General features: G+C 42.6%; 1 protein-coding gene across 13 annotated transcripts in view; it reads left to right on the top strand.

Moving 5' to 3' along the window:
- The window catches only part of SIPA1L2 (signal induced proliferation associated 1 like 2), a 236,308-nt gene that overhangs the window by 190,590 nt on the left and 19,952 nt on the right, over positions 1-25,766 (top strand). For all 13 annotated transcript variants that reach the window (XM_054483216.2, XM_063671127.1, XM_054483235.2 and 10 more), the window contains 6 exons: positions 849-949; positions 1,323-1,426; positions 3,213-3,601; positions 10,249-10,473; positions 14,154-14,307; positions 16,900-17,119. In XM_054483216.2, the coding sequence (XP_054339191.1) occupies positions 849-949; positions 1,323-1,426; positions 3,213-3,601; positions 10,249-10,473; positions 14,154-14,307; positions 16,900-17,119 (1,193 nt within the window). The remainder of the gene's footprint in view (positions 1-848; positions 950-1,322; positions 1,427-3,212; positions 3,602-10,248; positions 10,474-14,153; positions 14,308-16,899; positions 17,120-25,766) is intronic.

A 25,766-nucleotide genomic window follows, 5' to 3' on the forward strand; every position in this document is an offset into this window, starting at 1 on the left:
TAAACCAAGGTCTTCAACCAGAATTCTGCAAATAAGGATCACTTTGTAATGTGAATAAGTTTTCTTCTACTTATTTCTTTCATATTTGGGGTTTTCATAAAACAAAGTCTACTTGGATATAGTCTAGAGCTAATCTTTTTTTTCCTTTTTTTTTTTTTTGGTTTTTCTTTTGAGATGGAGTCTCGGTCTGTCACCCAGGCTGGAGTGTAATGGCATGATCTTGGCTCACTGCAACCTCCACCTCCCAGGTTCAAGCAATTCTCCTGCCTCAGCCTCCTGAGTAGCTGGGATTACAGGCGCCTGCCACCACGCCTGGCTAATTTTTGTATTTTTAGTAGAGACGAGGTTTCACCATGTTGGCCAGGCTGGTCTCCAACTCCTGACCTAGTGATCTGCTCGCCTTGGCCTCCCAAAGTGCTGGGATTACAGGCAGGAGCCACCACGCCCGGCCCTTTTTTTTTCTTAAGAAAAATTTAATATAAAGATATGTCAGTGCCATGTATTCTAAGCATAACGTAAAAATGCGACCTCCTCCTTAGCTTGTAGGTACATTGTCTGATCCTGGACAGTCCTTCAACCTCCTGGTTTCAGCAGCCCTTCTTTATCTGTAAATGGCTGTCATCTGGCTGCTTTTTCTGACCCTCTGGTTAAACCAGATCCCACAATTTCAGATGCTTTTAGCTTCTCTGGCGGGGCTAAGCTGACAATTTGTATTTTCATTTGCCAAAAAACCAGCTCCTGGATAGGGCTTTCCCTCACGTAGCCTACTTGGAAGCCAGCACTCCCGTGTGCATGCTGGCAGGTGGCACGGTTGAGAAAGGACAGGCTCAGCTCTGTGTTCTTTTCAGGTGCCAGTCCCCTCTACTGCTCGAACACCAGGGCTCAGGCCCTTTGGAATGTGACGGAGCCAGGGAGAGGGAAGACACCATGGAAGCAAGCAGGCACCCGGGTAACAAGGAACTCCTGGAAATTGACCTCCCCTGCTCCCCTTTTCCCCCTCCCTGCCCCCTCCTCTCCCATCACTTCATTTTATTCATTCACTCATTCAACCTATGTGCACCAAGTTGAGGTGATCAGCTGGGTCTCCAGATGCAGGAGGGGGTGTAGTCATGGTTGGTTGTGGTTGTGGCACCTGCAGAAAGTGAACACTTTATGGTGGTGGTTCTGTCTATTTTTGTGGCATATCCATTGGTAAGACCAGAAAGTCCTAGAACCACAAGCCTGTTCGTGTTTACCAAACCACTTCTCTGACTCCTGGTTTTCTTTACTCTTTTGGTAATACTAGAAATTGGAAATTCAACTCCTTTCTTTTTATGTGACAGAAACCAAATGGCATGGCCCACCTTCCAAAGTCCTGGGTTCCTATAAAGAAAGAGCTCTGCAGAAAGATGGAAGTTGCAAAGATTCCCCCAATAAGCTTTCTCATGTAAGTCCTGTGTTCATAAGCCCTTCACTGGCCTAGCCAGGACTGATCTGTCTTGGCACACAGTGGTACAGCCTGCTTCCTGGGGATGTTCAAGAGCACATTACCTCACAGGGCTCTTAGAGGTGAGGTTAAAAAAGGAAACTCTCTTCCTGATTTATAAAGGACCTCAAAGAAAGGTTGCACAGCAAATTAGTGGCAAAGCCAAAATTATATCCTCAGCCTTTTGATCCTCAATATCCAGTGCAGTAGTTACTAAATCATGTTCCCATTTGTAATCTGTTAACCACTTATCGATTTAGTGGCACAAAACAGAAGCAGAAACCACTAATCGGTGTATGTGGTCAGAGGAACTCTGCCCATAGGTAGCCATTTACTGTACAGTCATAGATGATTTAATCATCACGGCCGCAGCTGCCCATTACACATGTCAGGGTAGAGCAGCGCCCACGTGGTAGTTCTCAGTCCTTTGCATGTGTTGCCGTGTTTATCCCTTGAAGAAACCCTGGGAGGTGAGCCTTGAGGGAGACTGTAGCCCAGTGAAACAACACTTCCATTGAAATGCAGAAACAGGAATTGTTGGTTATTACAAATAAAGCCAACATTTTAAAGTGGCTTATTTTTTTAAATGTTCAGGTGAAGATAATTTATAAGGTCCTGAATTAAGTTATGTCTTTCTTAATGTGTCATCAGCCAGCTTTGCAGTTGTCCCTTGGCAAACACATGCGACATTTCTTCCCTCAGCTGTGACCGCGACCTTGTTTTGAGTCAGCCTCACCGTATCTATTTAAATCCACCTTTACAATGTTCCCATATTGGTTTCAGCAAAGGGATATATGATGTGGGTGTAGTTTTGAGAATATCAGTGTATGATGAAAAGGTCAAGGTGATTTGCTTAAGGATCTAATAGGCTGGAATGAAAAAAGATAAGGCCAAACCGCTTTAAAATCTACCGGGGCCTGGCTCGTTCTTATGATTCCAAAGCCCTTTGCTGATGCTTCAGATCTTGTTGCTTTTCCCAGACTGTGAAGAGAGGCCGTGTCTGTATGAGCACATTGTACAGACAGGGACATTTCTTCTATTCTATTTGCTTTTTGTCTTCCAGAGACCCCCCACCCCAACCAAAAGCATTGACTCTTTTTCAGACCTATTTACTCTCAAGAGAGTCCCATTTCTTAAAGGCTTGGGACGCAGTTTGACGGGCTGTCTCAGAGAGATACTTCGTGTTTACCGTGTACTTTGCAGCAGCCAAGTGCTTCTGCATATATTATCTCATTTGCTTCACACAGGAATCATGTAAGCTTGGTATTACAAGCACAGAGAGGGTTAAGTGATTAACCAGAAAGTCCTACCTTTGTGACTGGAACCTGAGTCTTCTGCCCCAAACTCAAGGCTGGCAGTATAATTTGTCATAGAAGTATTTTCTTAATAAGTGGCCCTTCTCTTCCCTGTATTAATTTCCCATGTTCCTTCCCAGTTTATATCACCTTTGTTATTTTCTTTGCTAGTGACACTGTGGCCATACTTTTATGCTTCATGCACAAATAATTAAATAAAGACTTAAAGATATCCATTTAACTTAGATAAATTATGGGAAGAAGTATGAATTAGAGACTTCTGCACAAAACCAGGTTGTTTTTGAAAAAGGAAATCCTGTCATTGCCCACATTGAAGAGTGGGTAGAAAGGGCTCGGGTGCAGTCCCATGGCTTGTAGCTCCCTGAGTCAGGATGAGAAGCAGCTGAGTTCAAGATTCACTTGAAGACTCTCTGTTCCTCTTTCTTCCTAAGATTGGGGATAAAAGTTGCTCCAGTCACTCCAGCAGCAACACGCTCTCCAGCAACACCTCCAGCAACAGTGACGACAAGCACTTTGGGTCTGGCGACCTGATGGACCCCGAATTACTGGGGCTGACCTACATCAAAGGGGCCTCCACCGACAGTGGCATCGACACGGCCCCGTGCATGCCCGCCACCATCCTCGGCCCTGTGCACCTGGCAGGCAGCAGGTCCCTGATCCACAGCCGGGCCGAGCAGTGGGCTGACGCTGCTGACGTCTCTGGGCCTGACGACGAGCCGGCCAAGTTATACTCTGTGCATGGCTACGCGTCCGCCATCTCCGCCGGCAGTGCTGCGGAAGGCAGCATGGGCGATCTCAGTGAGATATCCTCTCATTCCAGGTAAGCCCCACAGCACAGCAGAGTAGTACCTGCTGGTGCCACCTGGGCCTGCCTGCTGGGATAGGGCAGAAGCCTGAACTGTAAGCAGTAGGGGCATCAGGTAGGTTGGTGTTATTTTTCCTAGCTGTCTGACGTCAGAGGAAGTGCTTGTTTCTGCAATATGAAAGTGTGAAATCTTGCATGTTAATAAGTCCCTTGTTTGTGTTTTGTTTTCCTATTAAGTTTGAGTGAAAAGTCAATAGAGATATTAATCACTCTAGTCAGGCCACTTATGTCTCTCTCCTAATTCAACCTGTTGTCCCTACATGTTTTGGAGAAGAGGTGGCCCTCGCTAATCTTCAGACCATAGTAGTAGGAAGCTATGAGGGCAGCGTGTGCGTGGAGCACGTGTAGCTCCCTGCCGTGAGGGCATGCACACACTTCCTCCCTGTTCCTACGGCCCTGACAGCAGGAAAGGCCTGAGATCATGTGTATAACAATGAAAGTGTGTTCAGCTCTGCAGCTGGGGTTCATTCAGTAAAGACTAGCCAAGTGTAAAGGAACTGTGTTCTAAGTACTCTAAGTGTAGATGTTTAATATCTCCTTATGAATGGTTTTAAACCCCTGTTTGACATACTTCTCTGCAGTGGTTTTAAAATACCTAATTTGCGATTTCTGCCTTCACTTTCAAAGACTAGGCAAAGGACAAAGAGATGCATTTATTCAGTTTGGCTGTGGACAGAATTTAACTATTTATAGTAACTACCACTGTCATTTTTCTGCTTGTTTCCAAGGCCTTCCCTGATTCAGCTCCAAGTTACTCTCTGACTCCTGCCCACAATGCTGGAGGGCAGAGTCTAAATGCTGGAGGGCAGAGTCAGATGAACTAAGAATGGGAATATTTCTTGCAGGTACCTAGTGCTGTGAGGGAGCATTTCTCCAAATGATGGTGCTCAAGGCAGACCTGTAGCGGTCACGGTGAAAGGCTTTTTATGTTCCTTAGGCTCCCCTTCAGAGTCCTCCCTCACCCCACCACTGCCAGGGGATACTGAATGTCATTCAGGGACCTTTATATTACAAGTTAAAGAAACTCCATGCTGATTGGTTCACGCAGCCAGGGTCATATTGGGGCTCGTGTAACCAACAAGTCTAGCACTTTCAAGGTTCTGCTTGACCCAGCATCTCAAAATGATACTGCCCGGGACCAGGTTGCCTCCATCTTCCCACTCCACATGACCGTTTCCCAAAATCTCAGCAGTCTTCTCTTGGCTGAAAACAGCTGTGCCACCTGCAGACCTCCCACAGTCACGCTCATCTGTCCCCAGGTAGAAAGTGGTTTTTTTCTAGTTTCTGCAGGAGAAACAGGTTTCTGCCTTCTCCAAAGCCAACCCCCACCGACACCACCCCCGTATCTCCTCACATGTTCCTAGCTCTAATCATGTGGTTAGGGGGTAGCATCGTCTAGGGCAGTCGGGGCCCTCAGCCTGGGCTGGGGGTCAGTCCCTCTCACCAAGCTGTGCAGCCGAGGAATGGCAAATACAGCCACTGCCCCAGAAGAGAAGCAGGCATTATTTGACCTGGAGAAGGGGGAGTGGATGCCAGAGAGTAGAAATCATGCGTGTCCACCATGCAGAGGGAGCTTAGGATATGAAGATTATTTTCAAAATAGACATTCCTACTACTTTTTTTTACCAGTTCTATTTAATAATTTGACTTAAAATAGGTTTAGTACTAATAACTAATATAATAATTAAGGATTATCAGTGAATTTGGTTATCTGAATTATTCCTGGCTTAATTTCAGGAATAGTGATCATACTGTGGAGACCATCTCGGGATTGCACAACCTGCTAACATCTAGTTCAAAGTTTAGGTGATTTGTAAAAGAGCTGATTTCGTGACACCTTTTTGGACAGATATCATTGGCATCACAAATAGAGTTTTGTATTATTATTATTAAGTAAAATTTCTATGGAGACTGCCTTCAGAGTATATTCATTTATTGATATTTGGTAGGGCTTTTTACCGGTATTTGAAATGGATTTTCATGACTACCTTAACCATTCGCAAATTTAATGGGCTAGACTATTAGAAAGTATATGACAGTGCTAGATTGGATTTCTGATTGATTTTACTTTCTTCCGCCACTCTAAATTGGATGTGGCCCAGCTGTTGTATAAATGATAGATGTTGAGTGAGTGGAATCTTTTACCACTTGACTTCCCTTTTCTTGTAATTCTTCGTTGATGGTGACTTTGAAGCCACATTTCAACTTGCATCCTAGGCTTTTGCTCAGCGTGGAATTCAGTCATTGAATGAAATCTTTTTAATACTTCCTCTTGCCTGCCCCCCGACCTGCACAGGAGGCGAGGAGGAGGGATGGGATTTATAGCATTTGCCTTGTTTTCTGTATGTTGAGTGAAAGGCAGGTGACTCATTAGAGGATGAGGGACCAACCTATCAAGCCACACGAAGATTCTGCAAACTCTGAAATGCCAACCCCAGCTGGGGCATGGGTGGCCATGAGGAAGGCTCCCTTAGACCCGTACTTTCCTCTCCTGTCCCAGTTCAGGCAGCCTTGCAGTCCCCTCAAGCCGAGGCCTACTGCTGTAGGGCTTGGGTTGTGACTGGGAGTAGCCCAGGTAACAGAAGAGCAGAATAAACTTTCAGGAACTGACATGGGTGACCATCCTGCCTAAACCCACACTTCTGCCTCCAAGTGCTCCATGCCCCTGACCCATGTGTTATTTTCTTCATAGCACCCACCCCCAAATAAAATCGTTTGTGTTTACTGCATATTCCTTCCCACGAGAAGGTCACTTATCGCTACCTTCCCCTACTGGAACATTCGTGTTTTGAGCTGATAGGGTCATGGCCTATCTTGTTTGCTTGTATCCACAACACTCAGTACGGTTCTGTGCACATGGCAGGCATCTGAATATTTTTTGAATGAAGAAAGGAACTAGGAAAAGTGCTGGATAAATGCTTATTGATGGAGTTAATAAACCAGTGCCTGGGTAACCTAGGGAAGTAGGAGGAATGTGGGATCCACCATTCCCAGTTCACAGTGTCAGGAGCCCCAATCAGTATATGGTGTACTCTTAATTCTTTAACTCTGGGTTTTCACCACCGACACCATAGCAGCCTCCTCCAGCCCCAAGCACACACACGCACATTCCTTGGCAGCCATCCGGGAGTTAAATAAGGACAGAATTGTGTATATGGCACGATTCCAAGATTGTACTAAGGAGGCAAAGGGAGGACTTACAACTCTAAGACAAGTTACACTCTTGTGAGGAAGAGGGTAGGGGAACAGGAATCATCTATTAAGCAGAACAAGCATATATCTAGCCTGCTTTCTCCTGCTGTTCAGTTCTTTTAATTTAGCAAACACATTTTTTTCTTTCTTCGAGGGCAGGGCATTTAAATAGGAGCTCAGAATACCAAGCAGTATTTATGCTAGCCTGACTAAGGCTTTGCAAATTAAATAAATCAACTGCAAAAACAAACCCCATGTTCTGGATTCTCCTGTAAATGGCACACACACTGTTGGGCTGTTTATCATTATTCATGCCACCATACCTTTCTCCTGGTACAAATGACTGGACGTTGGCAGTATAACTCCGAAAGAAGAGCATTAGTCCAGAAGGAAAGGATTCATGAAAAGTTTGTGGACAACATTCTAGAAAGTTATCAGCATCAGAGAACATTTCTGTAATGATATGACTGCTACTAAACAAGGAATTGTGCCATATAGCTCATCAAATGGATTCTGTACATTTATTCTTCAAGTTAACTTTAAAATATCTTACAGTTGGGATAAAAGACATTTTTAATGAAATCTAATTTTTAGAAAATGTTATAAAACAAATGGAAAAATACATAGAGTTTGTGATCACACTATCATTACCTATACATTTTCAAAACTAAACACTTTGGTCATTTTAAGGGGGAAAGGTGAGTAACCTACACACGTGCAGCATATTAACTAGACCATGACTTTGAGTGACCCAGCCTTTAACAACCAAACATCTCGGGGATCATCCAAGGCTTAAAAATACATGAGGCACACGGGTAGTGGAAGGCAGTGCACAGTCCTTCATCAGATTCTTAATGGGGGAAACTAAGGCCATAAGCCTTATTGGGACAATGGGGAAACTAGCATGTGGACTGTCTGTTGGATAGCAGCATTGCATTAATGCCTGATGTCCTGTACATGATCATCACTTGGTTAGCTACTGGGGGGATGTCCTTATTCTTGGGAAATAAATGCTGAAATATAGGAATATGATGTCTTTACGCTTGCAGCTAATTCTCAGATGGTTCAGAGAGGAATTAGTGGACCTAGAAAAAGGGTATGTGGATGTTTATTCTACTATCCTTTCCCTTTTCTGTAGCTTTGAAATTTTTCAAAATACACTTGGGAAAATAACATACAGGGCTTCTGAGCTCGTTGTCTAGACACACGGTTTTCATGTTAGGGCTCCCTAACTGGCATGCACCCCAGTGAATGGGAAGAGTCCATTAGCTCCTATTCTCCATGCCTGTTGATTGCTTGCCTTACTCCTCAGCTCACCTTGGTCATGTTGCTTTACTGTTCTCCCAACCTGGTGTTCCATGTGTGTGGATGTCATTGGAGAGGCAGTGTAGCGTCTTCCCGAGACCCACAGTTAGCGCCCAGAGAGAGGGAGCCACCAGTCATACTCAAGGGCACCAGACCAGCCACCAGCAACTAAGTTTCTTCATAGGAGTAGATGAGGCGCTTTGTTTGTTTGTTTGTTGGTTAATTTTACTTAATACCACAGTGTTTTCCAAAACGCAGAGACCCTTAAAATGGGTCCGTTTGTTTCTTTATTTCCTCTTGAACCTCTACAAAAAGTTCATTTTAATATCACTCTTATTTTTATACTTTATTCGTCTTTTATGATACTTGCTTTATACATGTATCAGAAAAGGTCTGTGCTCACCTGGGGTTTCAGAATAAGATTATATTTACAGCATACTGGAGGAGCTTGCTACTGCAGGAACCCTGTGTTAAACTCTTTCAATAGAAAGGACTCCTACTCATGAATAATCCTTTCCTGGGTCACTTTCTATAACTACATTTATATAATGCTTACCCTATGCTACTCACTGTTCTAAGTGCTTCACTAACATTAACTCAGATTATCTTCAGAGAAACCTTCGGAGGTAGATACTGTTATTATCCTCAATTTACAGATGAGAAAACTGAGGTTAAGAAACTTGCCCAGGGTCTGGCAGTGGTAAGGGACAGAGCTGATGTTGAGACCTGGAATCCTTGCATTGGACTCATGTGTCAAGTTTGCTGAAAGTGAAGCCCACCTGCCTTTCTGAACGCTGAGATTAGACCTATAATTTAAACTCTTAAAATTTTTCATATTTATAAAGTAACTTTTATTCGTTTTTCATAAAACATATTGTTGATCTTTCTAATTTAAGAAAAAGATATTTCTGGTGGTGGTTAACTGTCCACTTAATTTCTCAGTCAGCCGGGGGTGGGTAGTCCTTCTGGCCTTAGCTTAATTACTAACCTTGAAAATTTTTATTGTTTTTAGGGCCTCTGTCTGTTTCAGTATTGTTGCTGTTGTATCATATGATAATGCAGCAAACACCCCTGTAACTACCACCAGGTTAAGGACTAGAACATTGCTGTGTCTGGAAGCTCTCTGCATCCTACCCAATTACAACCCCTTCTCTTCTCCCTTGAGGTAGCCACTAACCTGGCTTTTGTGATAATCATCCCCTCATTTTCTTTACATTTTCCTGAATGACATGTTGTTTAGTTTTACCTGTTTATGAACTTTATTAAGAAACTGGCTCATGATCATTGTATTCTTTGTGACTTGCTTCTTCTCTACATTGTTCATGAGATTGCCCAAGTCATCTGTAGCCTCAGTCCATTCATTCGTAGAGTATTCCATGTATTCATTCATAGTTATTAATCGAATATCCTTCTACTATTGATGATTTGGGTTGCTGCCATTGGGGAGTTCTTAAAATCAATGCTTCTAATCAACATTGTTCCACGTTGACAGTTGCACGTGCAGCAGGGGTTTACTGTGTGTGTGCCCTTGGAGTGGGATTGCTGTATCGTAAGCTCTGCAGGTGCGCACACCTTCATAGGTAATGCTCAAACTGTTTCATGCACTTTTTACTCCCACCAGCAGTAGGAAGGTACCTACTGCCCCAGTTCTTACTAACACTGGGTCACTGAGTATTGTCAGGCATTCCCATTTTTGCCTGTCTGGTGAGTATGTAATGCTATTCCATTGTGGTTTGCATTGGCATTTCCCTGGAGACAACTGAGTCTGAGCACCTTCTCCGACAAACATATTCACCATTTGAGTTTGTTCTCTTTTGAAGCATCAGTTTAGGAATGTTTCCCATTTTTCTATCAGATTTCCCCGGCCATGTTTTTAACATCCTTCCTGCCACAGGCATACAACTTGTACGTGAATAACCTTAGCCTATGTAAAATGAGACTTCCTAGCGAGCTCCATGGTAGAAAGAAGGCTCCATCTGCCTCGCTGGGCCCAATTTTGCTCTCGGAGAAAGACTTGAGTAAAGCCTTGTGGCTCTGAATTTGGCCGTGTGCCAGCACTGCTGAAATCGGATTGTATTGCAGCTTTTGTCTGTTTTTCTCCTCAGTGGTTCTCACCATTCAGGAAGCCCTTCAGCTCACTGTTCAAAAAATAGTGGATCTCTGGATTCATCCAAAGTCTACATCGTGTCTCACAGCAGCGGACAACAGGTTCCCGGGTCCATGTCCAAGCCCTACCACAGACAAGGGGCAGTGAACAAATATGTCATCGGCTGGAAGAAATCGGAGGGCAGCCCACCGCCCGAGGAGCCTGAAGTGACTGAATGTCCCGGGTAAGGTGGTTGGCTGTTCTTCTCTGGTCAGCATTTTTCACTGTAGGGATTGATTAAGCAAATGTATTTTCCTCCCAAAGGAAATGTATTTTCTAAAAAAGAATAATCTAGAAACATCTTTCTTAAACTCTTTAAATGTTGATGTTTATATTTCTCTATAAAATTCTTCTGTTTTCTTGATTTTTACATAAAAAAATGAAAAGAAATCTGTGTTCTTTGCTTTTGTATTCAAATCTGCCCATAATAGAAAACTCATGGTAACATGGTACTGATGGTATGAGTATAGAGTCTCTATAAATACACAAGGTCAAAGGCAGTTCGAATTCCCATGGAGTCCTGTGTGTTTCTTAAAGTTGCTGTGTAAGTGACATCCTAAAAGAAAAAGTATTTTTCTTAATTTTAGCATGACTTCCAATTTTCCTTTTAGTTGTTAGGTTTGAGGTTGGGGTGGCAGTGGGCATGTAGGGAAGGATGCTTTGTATCTGTTTGAAAAAGAAAAGATTTAAAAATACTGATAACCCATCTTACAACACTTGTGAAAACTATGCTGATGCCTCTGTGAAGAGACAGGTAAATAAATTGCATTTCAAGAATGCAGAGCAAGGCTGGTTCGGGCTAAGGAACTATTTTGCTTATTTCGTAAAGAAGCTTAACAGAATACTCGTGCTAAATGATCAGGTCTGTGTGCTCTGCTGTACCTGCCTGCGATAGCGTCATCAGGCGTGTGGTGCTGAGTGTGGCATGCACCCACACTGGGATGGCTCTTCAGAGAGAGCCTCCAGATTTTACACTTTGCCAGTGAACTAGTATCACTTTTTTCTCTTAAAAAAAATGATCCTGTGTCTTAAATACAGCTCATATGATATTGCCTTCTAAATTAAAAATTCTTTTAGTGCTTAAAATGAACATGGAATCTTTTGTTAAAAAAATCATGTCAGTCATTGAAAATGGCTTATTTAGGAAGGAATTTCATAGTGATAACTAGCCCTTTTTATTATAAATGAAAATGGTAGAATGATACATTGGTATTTCTGTCTAATAAGAGTCTTCTGAGTGCTTCACAGGAATTCATTCCAAGCCTTTTTTTAAGTTCTGTGAAATATTTTTAGAAGCATTTTATATGTCACTGTAGTACTATGTTTAGGCGAAGGACTCTTTTGGAAAGTCAGAGAAGTGTGAAAGGAGCCCATTTGGACAGTTTTCATGCAAAAGCCCAGGGTTTATGCATTTTCACGCACTGGTTTGATGGCACTAATGCTCAGTGGGAATGAGGCAGTGTCTAGAATGAGGTGAGAAAGGGGTTTGCGTCTCTTGAGTCTCAGGTTGTGTGCACACTGGAGGAGACTGAGATTGTGTCTCCGCTGGAGCTCCCCACCTGGGGACCCCTGTGGTGTGGAAGGGCAAATGGCAGTCCCCACACATGCTCTTGGGTGTACCTGGGAGGGGAGAGGCTGTAGAAGTTCTTCTGTCCTAAGTTGCATTTTATGGGGAGGATTTGAGCTCAAACTGGTTATCACAAGAGGCCGGTGCTGGGATTCGAGACCAGGGCTCCTGGTCAGTGTGCGGGCTCATCCTGGCAGATGGAGCAGGTGCCCCAGGCTCTGCCCAGCAACACAGAGTGTTTCTAAGGCAAGGCAATCATACAGGACTGCACTAACTAGATTTGAAGTTTTATCAAAACAGTGTTTTACCGGATCACTGAAAGATATGCTTAGAAAACAGTCAGCCAAGTACATCATATTTTTAGTGTCTCCTTGTGCACCGAAGAAGAAATCAGTTGTGCTCTCCAGAAGTTTCACATAGACCAGTTATTTCTCAAAATCATATTGTGGAAGCCCTACTGTTAATTTTGTTAATAATATCGTCTTACATTTTTAAATATTATAAGCAAATGAGCAGTTCTGTCTCAGGCTTCTGTGCACCCATTCATGCTGTTCCCTCTGCCTAAATGCCCTTTGTGAGTTTCTGAGCCTGGCCAGCACCCTCCCAAAGGGGATTGTTCTCTGCACCCGCTAGCCCAGTGCTTCCTACAGTGTCTTCGCACTTGGTCGGTCATCTCAGCCTGCAGAACATATACCACATACATACCACATGCACACACACCCGGACTGGGGGTCCTGTGCAAGCCCTATGTCCTGCTTACTTCACTACTCACAGTGGCTGGCACAGAGTAAACCCTCGGAGCATATTTATGACACGTCATTGGATAATTTCTTTAAATTACTAGTTTAGCGGAGAAGGCTAGTGTTTTTTATAAACACATATTTTAACACATATTCTAAAAACGCATATAGAAACTAGAACAGCACATTGTAATCGTAATTATGGATGTAATATTTTTATCCATGCAGTTATTGGTAGGACCTGGGATTTTTCCCCGCATCTTTCCCAAAACACATACGGCCTGGAGCTCTTGAGCACCACCTAACTCACCTCAGGATCAAATGTTGGGCGCTTCTTGGATTGCAGTCTTCGTAAAAACTATATTGTTTTGTTTTCCTTATGTGGCTTTTGTGCAAAAGCCCTCCAGCGTCTTGGGTTCTTCTTGTAGCTCCCATTTTCATGTCATGCCATCCCACAAACCAACTAAATCTTCAGTAATGTTTTAAAAGTTATGAAATGCTTCTTTTTTTTTTTTTACAGCCACTATTTGTTCATGTTGTAACTGTAACTTGTGCTTCAAGAACTGAGAGGTACAGGGAAACCTGTCCTACCTCAGGAACAAAGCCATAGAGGATTTTAGAGAAATCCTTCTTAATTTTGGGCATGTTTGTGTATGTTTCTTATTCTAGCAATTTCCCAGTGAGCTGTCATACAGTTACAAGATAGCCTAGCTTTTGAAATCAAGAGTCATCTCGGAGGCACACAGCAATAACATTCAGGTCATTCTCCAGCTCGTTGCTGTGGGCTGTGAATTCCTAGAGTGTTATGTTTCAGGTTGTTTGGCAAAGACTGTTTGCCTCCACTGACAGTACAGCCGCTGACTGTTTACTGTGTCTTCAGGAATATTTGGTTGCTCAGATTGTATTTTCAGAGTAAACCTTTTTAGAATGACTCCCCAGTTTTCTCCCTGTAAAGGAGCTAAAAACAATAATTCAGCTTGACACTCTTTTGTTGTCTGTCAATACATTTTTATATACTGATAAGGGAGACGGCTGCTTTATTTATCCAAACAGCTTTGTGAAACTGCTGATAATAAAACATGCTTAGCACACACGTGAATTGATGACTCATGAACCCTGGGCTCCTTCGGGTGGCTTCCTCTCTGTTGCCTGGGTGCCATCGGGGCTCTGGTTGTCCAGCCACGAGAGCACACAAGGGTTACTTCGAAAGACATATGATCATCTCTGATGAATTATTGAAACTGTTTTCTGACACAGATTAGGAAAGGGAAAACACAGCCGTATTTTAAAAGTTGTCTATGTATTTTTTTCATCCTGGGCTTTGGGGATCTGATTTGTGTCTGAATTATTCAGACATCTAACTTTGTAGTTGAGCTCATTTCACAAATGTGAAATGGCATGGGAATTTGGAGCAAATGCAGCAAAAGTGAACTGATGTAACACCTAAGAAGTGTTTGTATGGGTTTGTGGCTGTTGAAACCGCTTACTAGGTTTTAATTCTTACCACTACAGGCACTTTACAAAAGGCTCAATTTCCATCCCGATTGTTTTCAACAGGATGTATAGTGAGATGGATGTCATGTCCACAGCAACTCAGCATCAGACAGTGGTGGGAGATGCTGTTGGAGAGACTCAACATGTTCTGTCTAAAGAAGATTTTCTGAAATTGATGCTTCCTGACAGCCCCTTAGTGGAGGAGGGGCGAAGAAAGGTTAGTGACTTAGGGAGCTTAGAAGTTACCAGAAACACTAAAAAAAAAAAAAAGTCTAAAGAAACTCGAGGGTTTCCAGAGTACTCCCACATGCTTCATCTCTCATGACCCTACCAACGACTCACTGCACATAGTTGACTGTTCCAATTTTGATTCTATCAGTATGTAAAGGGAGCCTGGGAGAGGTTAAGAAGGCTGTTTTTAAAATCTCAGATAGAGCTAAAAGTCCGGCTGGGCTAACCTCAAATCCTGGCTCCAGCAATGAGTAGCTGCATGACTTTATGCAAGTGACTTGGCCTCTTGACCTCAATGCTCTCATCTGAAAAAAGGAGATCATCATAATTGAATTGTGAAGTTACAGTGAAGATAAGAAGTAATGTGAGAAGAGCCTAGTACAGCTCCTGGACATAACTAGTGATTGTGAACAGGAGCTGTTAAAATTCACACCACCTGACTTTTGTTCCAGAGCTCTAGCCTCTGCTCCAGGCTGTCTCTCCTTAAATGTAATCCTGTTCCGGAACTGGACTGGAGTTAGACAGCACACTGCTGGGCACTTTAAACAGGGTTGGAACGTGCACGCTGCCATTTAGAGATATGCAGAGATCAAAGGGAAGGCCGTGCTGAAATCTTATCAACCAACCCCAAGTTCAATGGCATACCTTTGTCATTCACAGTGTAGTACTCAGTAATGTTAGCGTGCTTATTGGCTTCAGTTTCATTATTATTACAGTCTCTTAAGCCACTTTGCTAAACAATTCAAAGTACTAAAAAGGACTTAAAGGCGATTTAGCCCAATCACCCCTTTTAGCAAGTAACTGAGGCCCCAAATGGTAAAATGTGAGCTCTTCAGAAATACTTGGTGCCAGAGTCAGCAACTGAGTCCTTGTCACTCACTTCTAATCCAGCACTCCCTCTTGTTCATATGAAAAGGAAAAAGGAAATCAGGTATTGCCACTCTGACCGTGATCAGGGTAAACTACAGGTCTTTGTGCTTCTGTCTTCCCTATAGTAAAACAATTCTGCAATTAACCTAATTGTGTTTTTAGAACAACACTTTAATTAGACACTACTGCAAAGCTGCTTTAATCTTATATGCCTGTAATCAAGTTCTGAAGAACCTGCTGGTGGTGTGTGAGGAGGGAATCCCATAAGAACTCCATCATAATGAGTCTTTTTTAAAAAACTTACATCAAGTCATGTGCATGATACTGTATAAGCTTGGGTGCAAAGGCAGACTGTTGTACAAAAAGTGTAAATAGCTTTTCTTTTTGGAGGGTTGAACTTCTTGACATGTGTTTTTTCTTCTAAGACAAATCACCTTCTTTTCATGATGTAAATTTAACTTTGTAGCTCACACACATTCCAGTTACCATTCATCAGTTGGAAAGACTTGACAGAATGGAAGGAACACATACAATAGAAATGTTTTTAGACTTACTGCTATATTCATAAATGTAAATAGCCATTTCTTTGTTTGATGTGAACATTCTGGCTTTTACTATTGTTTACCTAAAAGGAATGTGGTCAGTATGCAAAGGAAGTAGTTGAAAATTCAGATTTGATTTAACTTTTCTTGAGTATTTGACTGCTTATTTCTTTAGTAAGAATTTGCCTTACCCTATCTGTAATTAAACACAACAATAATTTTAATAGTTCATTTAAGTCTGGTTATGATCCATTATTGTAACTCAATTTTCAACAATTATACAGACTTTTGCAAGTGATACTTTTTTTTTTTTTTCCGAGACAGAGTCTTGCTCTGTTGCCCAGGCTGGAGTACAGTGGCATGATCTCAGCTCACTGCAAGCTCTGCCTCCCGGGTTCACGCCATTCTCCTGCCTCAGCCTCCCTAGTAGCTGGGACTACAGGCACCCGCCACCAAGCCCAGCTAATTTTTTGTATTTTTAGTAGAGACGGGGTTTTACCATGTTAGCCAGAATGGTCTTGATCTCCTGACCTCGTGAGCCACCAGCCTCTGCCTCCCAAAGTGCTGGGATTCCAGGCGTGAGCCACTGTGCCCGGCCACAGGTGACACTTTTAAGTGGACAGTAAGATTTTATTGGACTGCTGCTGTTTTTTGGAAACGTGTTTATGTGGCCGGCAAAGCTTCAGTGTTCACAATTAGTCTTATTATTATTTAGATTAGATTGAACCTCACATGTAGTTGATTGGTGGAGAAATTGCCTAATATTACAATGTAGTCATTTCAAATTAAAATCAAACCAGTATTATGTGTAGCTTTGAATAACTATTGCCTGAAATGGCAACCTTATATAATTCCAGGAACTATCACTGCTATAAGGTTATGGAGGTTTTATTTAACATTTCAGAATTAATAAAGCTGTGCGTGTCTAATTCATGAAAATATTTCATAGAATGTCAAAGGAGGAAAATATAAAATCTAATAACTACACCCAAGCCCTGGTGTATTTGCCTTGATCACCTGCATGCTGCGTTTGGCATTCTTGAGCTAACAGAGAAAACTCAAGGAAGCTATCACAACAGTACTTGAAACCACTGGACTTAGTCCAACAAGCCCCATGCATTCTTTTTTTATGTCTGTTCCCTCCTCTCACCTTGTTTAAACCCTAGTTTTCGTTCTATGGGAACCTGTCTCCAAGGAGGTCGCTTTACCGCACGCTGTCTGACGAGAGCATCTGCAGCAACAGGAGGGGGTCCTCCTTTGGCAGTTCCCGGAGTTCCATGCTTGACCAAGCCCTGCCCAATGACATTCTGTTCAGCACCACCCCACCCTACCACAGCACGCTGCCTCCGCGGACCCACCCCGCACCCAGCATGGGGAGCCTGAGAAGTAAGTGAGGGGCTGGCTGCTCCCTGGCCAGCGCTGAGGGTGGGCTGATCGCACAACTCCTGCCTCATTGGGCTCTGAGGGTGGCGTGATTTGGGAGTTTGTTTTTGTTTTTATTAAATATGTATTATTTGGTGTTTTTCTTTTAAATAATTTTCAAATATAAAAGCCCCAGAGTGGACATTTTGAAAAAGTTAGGTAACACTACCTATTTTGAAAGCAACTGAGAAACTCATATTAGATATTTCTGTCAAGTCCAATAGTGACTTCTGCATCATATCTCAGCTATCATATCTATAAAGGAAAAAAATGTCTTTAGCCTGATTTAAAAAAAAAAAAAAAGAAAAGCCTGATGTAAAGAGTGGGTTTTCCAGTGGGTGACAGCAAGGAGGGACGTCTGGTTTTCTAGCCTTCAGTTTCTTCATACAGTTCAGTACCTGGAGATGGGGAGGTGGCACGTGTGCCTCGGGAGACCTGGCTTATAGACTGGGCTTTACCCGTGGGCGGCTTTGTGTTCCTGTGCAGATGACGTGTGTTCTCTTGTGTCCCTGCTTATTTCAACTTATAGTCACAGGTCAACCTGACGATTTCTAGGTGATTTTCCTTCAAATCCTAAAAATCTTTGATTTTTACATAGTGTCAGGTCTTCATTAATGTCAGTTTTTAAGGGCACTGTTTTTTATGTTAGCCTTATTTCCTTTATACATAGTTATTTTTGTACAGAAAGAAGGGGAATTTAATCAGAAATCTGTTCATTGCCAAGTTTTTTTTCATTTCATCACAGAAAATATCTTTAGGACCAATTCGAACTTCATAATACACTTAGAAGTCCCAGGCTAAATGAAATCAAAGTTCTAATAATGTTTCTAATGTTTAACATAATTGGAAATGAACCTTATCTCATAAAATTCTTAATCTATTTCTTTAAGTAACATCATAACCTGCCTGTTATAAAGAGTCCATTTACCTAAATTGAAGAAACCTTTAAACACCTTCTTGACAACCACGTGAAAGGTCGGACACACTTAGGCTACTTTCCTAATATTTCTCCAGCTGTTTTCTCTTTTTTGTAAAAGGTAACTTCAATGTCCTCTTAAAAGCTTTTGTAAAACCAATAAAACTCTAATTTTATTTCATTTACAGTGTTTGAAGTGTGCTTGTGAACTCTGTGTGGTACGTGTGTTATGTTGGTCTTACATTCTACCGTTCATTTTGTTTCCAGGTGAAAGATGTATGTCCTTTTTTTCTTTTTTTTTTTGTTAGCTTCACTTAAAAAAAAATAGACTTCTTAGAGCAGTTTTAGGTTCACACCAAAAAGTACAGGGGTTTTCCATATACCTCCTCAACACATTTTCCCCACTGTCAACAAACCCCTGCCCTCGAAGAGTGGCAGTGCTACATGTGTTATGATCGATGAACCTGATGAACCTATGTGGACAGATCCTTATCCAAAGGCCCTGGTTTGCATTAGGGTTCGTTCTTGGTGTTGTACATTCTGTGTGTTTCTAAAATGTGTAAGATGACATGTATCTGCCATTACAGTATCATTCAGAGTAGTTACACTGCCCTAAAAATCCTCTGTGCTCTGCCTGTTCATCCCCACCTCCCCTCTAGCTCCTGGCAACCACTAATCTTTTTACTATTTCCATTGTTTTGCCTTTTCTAGAATGTCGTATAGTTGGAATCATACAGTGTGCAGCCTTTTCAGACTGGCCTCTTCTACTTAGTAATAAGCATTCAGCTTCCTCCATGTTTTTTCACGGTTTCATAGCTCATTTCTTTTTACAGCTGAATAATATTGCGTCATCTAGATGTACCGTAGTTTGTTTAGTCATATACTGGAGAACTGTATCCTTTTTTAATGAGTTCAAAGGCACAATTAGGAAACAGTCAAGTTACACTGTTCATTCACTGTCCTAGTTGAAAACTGCCTCACTTGTCTTCATTTTTACTTCTCTAGAAAAAGCACTAAAAGTTTTCCTTGCCATTTGCTATCTTTAAAGAAACCTTCTTATTTAGTGATACATCTCCTCCAATAGCTACACTTAAGAAACTACTCAGAAAAAGTTCTCTAGGCTTGATGGATGAACTAACAAAATGTAAATCAGAAAACTGGAGGTAATTTGTATTGAAGTGTATTCCCCTAAAAACTTCTGATTTCCAACCTCCTGTCCATGGAAAGTTTAAGCTTCCAGAATCTAGTTGTTTGGAGGCCTCTAGTTCCCTGGCCTTCTGACTACCACAATTGCCTATGTGATTATAGATGCTCCTTGACTTACGATGGGGCCATGTCCAGATAAACCCACCGTAAGTTGAAAATATTGTAAGTTGACCATGTATATGGTCACCTAACCTACTGAACATCATAGCGTTTCCTAGCCTACCTTAAACATACTCAGCACACTTGCATTAGCCTCTAATTGGGCAAAATCATCTTGCAACACAGTACACTACACAATATCAGTTATTTACCCATGAAATCTCGTGCGTGGCTGACCGGGAGCTGTGGCTCACTGCCAGTTCAGCATTGCGACAGAGTGTCATACTACATACCACTAGCCAGGGAAAAGTTCAAAATTCAAAATTTGAATTATGATTTCTACCGACTATGTATCACTTTTGTACCATTAAGATCTACTCAAGACAGGTTTTAATAATCCTCTTCTTTCTATGGTTTCTGGCCATTCTGTAGACCCTCTCTAAGAAGATACCACTCTTTAAGAATAGTTTGACAGTCAAAAACTAGAGCAGCCCAAAAAGCTGAAATGTGAGTGTTAAAGCCCAGAAGATGTCTTTGAGGGAGAAATGAGGAATATTTGAAGTTGCCCAGTAGTTTTTCTCTTAGTTTCTCAGAGAGACACAGCTTCACTTTAAAACTTGGAGCAGAGGTTGGTTCCAGATGGTTTTAAATCACTGTGTAGATAGAGTTGGGCAGAAAACTCAGAAAGCACAGATACTCTTCTTTTAAACTTTAAAACATAGAGCATTCCTAGGGAAAAGAGAATCTTTCATCAGGAGAGACTCAATCAGATTTTGTTTGTAATTTGGAGGGAGGGTAGCAGGGCAAAGCACCAGTAACTGCCCATCTCTTCCCAGTGAATATTGGAAGACCTAATCTCTGCACCTTTTCTACACATAATTATCATAGTCGCAGGCTTCTCTTTCAGGTATTTTTAGCTTTTAAAAGTTACAGATTTGAATCTGTCTCAATCTTTCTTCTCTTGAAACTAAGATCTTAATCTTCATACTTAACAAACTCATTTTGGATGTAATTCATGTCATGATTCATCTATATTTCCTGTGAAGTCACTGAAATGTGCTGTATCTTTATGTCTTCAACTTGGAGGTGTGCAAATATCACCTGATCCAGCAGTTGAGAATATTTCTGAAACATTTCTGCCTTGCCTTTAGGACCTTTGTTTTTATCGTTGGTAGATTGCAGAAGAAACTTTATTTAAGGGCCCAGATGAGAAAAAAAATGAGAGTGGGCTTTTGAACACACAGTTCACAGGCCAGATAACCAGTGACACTGAAAAGCAGTCATATTTTCCTTTTCTTCTTTGGCAGGTAGACAGCTGGGTTCATTCAGCACAATCCCAAGCATTGGCAGGCTCACGGGCTTAAAGATAATTTTTTAGTTTTTTATGGAACGGAGATCAAAACTCTGAAATCTTCCTATGAGAATGGACTGATGAGAATTCTTAGATTTCAAAAATGAAAATAGAGAATATTATGTGTGGTTTCAAATCCTATAGTTCTGACCTACGCACATCACAAAGAATGCCCCTTGAAGTTAAAAAGTGGGAGAGTGGGAGAGTTTAGAATAAATAAAATAAACTGGTATTTTAGTTATAATGTAATACTTGCACGTGTTGCTTCAGACCACATGTGTAGCCTCGGTGGTTTTGTGTTGTAGATGATAAGGACTACCAACCACCAGAGGAAGAATCCTTGCCAAGGGTGGCATGGCAAGGTGTCCATCCACCTGCAAACAGGGTTTCGACTATTCAGTATTTGACTAGGCAGTATTATTCAGTATAGTACTTCTTTCTCTTTTTTCAAATGTCCTCAGTCTTCCCTGTAATAAACATTGGTTTCTGAAAAGTGTAATTGTGAAACCTCAGATATCTGACCGCCAGGAAATGCTGTTGGGAGGCTCCTTGGCATTTGTAATAATAGCAATAAACTCAGACTCAGTAAAGATGGTTACTGTGATTTCAGGTTTTGGGTAAACAGACGGGAAGCCACAAGATCAATGTCGCGAGCCAGAGCAGGTGCACAAGCAGTGGTTCCCTGATATTACCCACCTTACAGAATTCATGAGTCTCTTGAAAGGCTGACTCAGGTCCGTAGGCAACATGGGCAGTAAGAATTATGAGCACAGGGAAGCATCTTCTCCAGAAGTGAGGTAGGATGGCATCTACCCAACTGTGCCCAAAAAATGCTTTCAGAAAGCATCCTCCCCTCCCTGCTGTTTTTTGACTCATCCTGAGAACTCCCAAGAAGTATTATGGGTATGAAGTAAATTCAGTTACTATTGTTTTCTACTCACTAAACGGCTCCTCTTATTTGACATTAGTATGTGATACCATAGGCAAAATTGGTTCGGGTTTCTGTTTGGAAAAACTCTGTGAGAAACTTGTTACGCCAGGAGGTCACTGTGCTTCATGTGGGGAGCCTGCAAACGTGCCCCACACTTGTGCCACCCACTTTCCTGGGCCGGTACTTTTTTTTTTTTTTTTTTTGAGACGGAGTCTCACTCTTTCGCCCAGGCCAGAGTGCAGTGGTGCAGTCTCGGCTTACTGCAAGCTCCGCTTCCCGGGTGCACGCCATTCTCCTGCCTCAGCCTCCCGAGTAGCTGGGACTACAGACATCCACCACCGCACCCGGCTAATTTTTTGTATTTTTAGTAGAGACAGGGTTTCACCGTGTTAGCCAGGATGGTCTCCATCTCCTGATCTCATGATCCGCCCGCCTCGGCCTCCCAAAGTGCTGGGATTACAGGCGTGAGCCACCGCGCCCAGCCACAGTCTTGTCTTAATTGGGCAGAAGAGTTGTGCGGGCTCCTGAGGCTTGGGAGAGCTGGATTTAAAATAACAGGCTTTGATACCTGAGGCAAATGGTGCCTTTCGTATAAAACCATACAACTGAGGAGACAAGACAGTTCCAGCCACTGTGGCATCACAAAGCACAGGTGATCAATTGCTCTTGCCCTTTCAGGTCTGCACTATGCATATCTTTTTTTTTGTTTTTTGGAAACAGTTTCGCTCTTGTTGCTCAAGCTGGAGTGCAATGGCACGATCTTGGCTCACTGCAGCCGCCACCTCCCGGATTCAAGCAATTCTCCTGCCTCAGCCTCCCGAGTAGCTGGGATTACAGGTGTGTACCACCACACCCAGCTAATTTTTTGTATTTTTAGTAGAAATGGGGTTTCACCATGTTAGCCAGGTTGGTCTCGAACTCCTGACCTCAGATGATCTGCCTGCCTTGGCCTCCCAAAGTTCTGGGATTACAGGTGTGAGCCACCGCGCTCGGCCAGCACTGTGCATATCCTACTCCAAACCCCTCTCAGACCAACAACAACAGTATTCGTCTGTTTGTTGACAGGGCTCTTTGAAGGATAGAACTTGGGTCTTACTAGTTATTCTCTCCCTAGGTTCTGATGTAGTACCCAGTAGTTCCTGGAATATAGTAGATGCTCAGTAAACATCATCTGGGTGATGGGGGTAGTGATAAAAGTATTGCATATAATTTTGGCTAGTTTAGAATCTGTGTTACGCTGTTCTTGCATTGCTATAAAGAAATACCTGGGGCTGGGTAATTTATAAGAAAAAAGATTTAATTGGCTTTTGGTTCTTCAGGCTGTTCAGGAAGCATAGTGCTGGCATCAGCTTCTGGTGAGGGCCTCAGGAAGCTTACAGTCATGGTGGAAGGTAGAGGGGGGAGCAGGAGTGTCACATAGCAAGAGAGGGAGCAAGACAGAGTCGATGGCGAGATGCCACACTCAACCAGATCTCACGAGAACTCATTATCACGAGAACAGTACCAAGCCATGAGGGATCCACCCGTGATTCAAACAACTTCCACGAGGTCCTACCCTCAACACTGGGAATTACATTTCAACATGAGATTTAGAGGGGACAACATCCGGACCATGTCAGAGATTCAAAAAAACAAAAACAGAATAGTGATTTTCCCAGTTACGTGATATTCTAATCAATGGAAAAGAAAATGTATGTGTTTTTCATGTTGATTATTCATGGAGATCTATAGGTGGCTCTTTCTCTAACAAGACTGCCATTGGAAGTCTTCCTGCTTATGGAAAAATGATGGATTTTAGATTTAAATCCCCATATTTTCATAGCTTTTATTCCTGAACTATGCTCTTCATTAAGAAGCTTCTCATCATTTGTGTCTCAGCCAAGTGTCCCCTCCTTGGACAGGCCTCCCCCAAATGTGCCACCAAGCTTCACAGTCACATCACCCTGTTTGCTTTCTGCAGAAGACTTAATCACTCCTTGTATTTTCTTGTTTATTCATTTATCATCTTTTCTTTGATGTAAAGCTTCATGGAAGCAGGGCGTTGTCTGCCTTACCCACTGTTGTGCCCCCATCACGTGGCAGGCGGTAGTCACTTATCAAATACATTGTGGATAGACTGCTGAGTGGACAGTGCTTCGGATAAACTCTAGAGAAAAGGAGACATCTCATCTGTGCTAACCTTCTCTGCCAGTTCTGCAGTATCAAATAGAAGTCCCATTCACCACTGGAGGAGGGGGGACAATATTTTGTAATAAAGAAAAAATGTCACCAACAAATGTCCTTTGCTTTTGCTCCCTGCTTGGCCAGCCATACAGATTAAAAGTGGTGAGGGTTGTCTGGGCTTGCCTTTGGTTGTGAAATGTACACCCCAAAACCATCTCAGATCCGAGAGCCATTAGTGCCACATAGTGTGTGGTCTCTGCATGCATTGCATAGGGGGCAGCGGGCAGAGACCTTCAGAGCTGGTTGGCTGGCCTGCTCTGTGGGCATCCAGGCCCACTCACACACTGTGGGCCACCAAGATTCACATTTGTGCCTTGGCAAAATTATGAATGGCCACGTATCAGGAACTTTAGAGGTGCTTAGGAATTGTCAGAGCTTATTTCACCCAAGACTGTCAGGAAACCACTCTATTGAGTACTGGTGAAAGATGCACACAGCTGCAGGAGGGACCAGGGGAGGGGGAAGCAAGGGACATTAATCTCACATCCCAGCTTGTGAATCAGGGCACTGGCTGCCATCCCCTCTGTTCTCATTGCATTTTACCCCTCTTGTCTACTGTGTTATTTTTCTCTTTTCCTGTCTCCTGTTATCGCCAAGTAAGGATCTTGTTGTATAGTGGTCTTAGGGGAAAAAGTAGCACATAGAATGTGCGTTAGGCTTGATTTTAGCCTTCAAGAATGCCAGAAGCTGGAGTGAAGGATTGTTTCTTTATAAACACAAGGAAAATTCACAAGTTGGCATTTCTTAGTAAAACATGATGAACAGAATGTACTTTCTGTAGAAATGTCCGTATATCTGAATAGAATTCCATTCCGCTCCCTGATGCTTCCCCTCCAGTAAGGGAAGGAGGGAGGACAATGCTGCAGTGGGCCCAGATTCCAGCCTGCCTGACCTCCGCGGCCCTCACAGAGCTATGCCGCTCTTGCACCGTTTCCCGAAGAGCTCAGCCATGTGGAAATCAGTGACAAAAGTAATTGCTGCCTCCATATATAATTTCTTGACACTTGGTGCAGAAAACTTGCCTCAAGCAAAGCAGCATATGAGTTGCAGAGAGAGAAGGAAGTGTTTTTTAAGTGAAGGAAGATTCCTGGGCTTCTTTACCTTTCTGCTTGAGAGTCTTTCTTTACCTTTCTGGAACTGTTTCTTGCTAAGCAACTGAGACAGGACCTGACAGCCAGTTCAGCCCAGTCTTTGCCCAGTAGGGAGCGAGGATGCTCCTGGGAAACAGTGAGTGCTGGGTGCCCTCCTTCCCACCTCCCACTCCTATGTTGCTGCTTCCCTCCTCTGCTGGTTAACTTCTTGGCAAGGACGAGCACATCACACACAGAACAAATAGAACAAGGAAGAACCAGTGTTGTTTCAAAGAAAAGCATGTGGAGAAGGGAGGGTGGAAACAATGTGGACAATATATCCATTACTGGGTTCCCTTCAAAACAGAGGCAGGGAATAATTAGGTGGAATATTACCCCAACTTCTAAAGGTGGTAGGTAGCATGGAAAATTGGCGTAGCTGTAACTGTTAGAGATCTGGTAAGAGCTGCATTTGTCCAGAGTCTCAAAAGTCTGTCGGTCTCCTTCAAGGCCAAATTTACTAGCTGTCTTAGTCCAGATGCCAGCATTTCACAGCTACCCAAAAGGATGTGGGAATAAAAATTACAGGTGCATTTGGTTAATTATGCCCCCTTACTTAACATAATTGCAGGCTCAGACAGCCAGGTGGTCATTATTTTGATTGGTCTAATTAGTCAGATGTGTTCACAAGCAGCTGCATGCAGTGTTCTGGGCAGGTTCAGAAAAGGCACATTAAAGAAAGTCCAGTTGAAGCCTTTTTAGAACTTGTCCTCAGATGCATAATAAGTTCTTAACGAGTATTGTTATTGACATAA

The sequence above is a fragment of the Pongo pygmaeus genome, chromosome 1, assembly GCF_028885625.2.
Source record: "Pongo pygmaeus isolate AG05252 chromosome 1, NHGRI_mPonPyg2-v2.0_pri, whole genome shotgun sequence".
Taxonomy (NCBI): domain Eukaryota; kingdom Metazoa; phylum Chordata; class Mammalia; order Primates; family Hominidae; genus Pongo; species Pongo pygmaeus.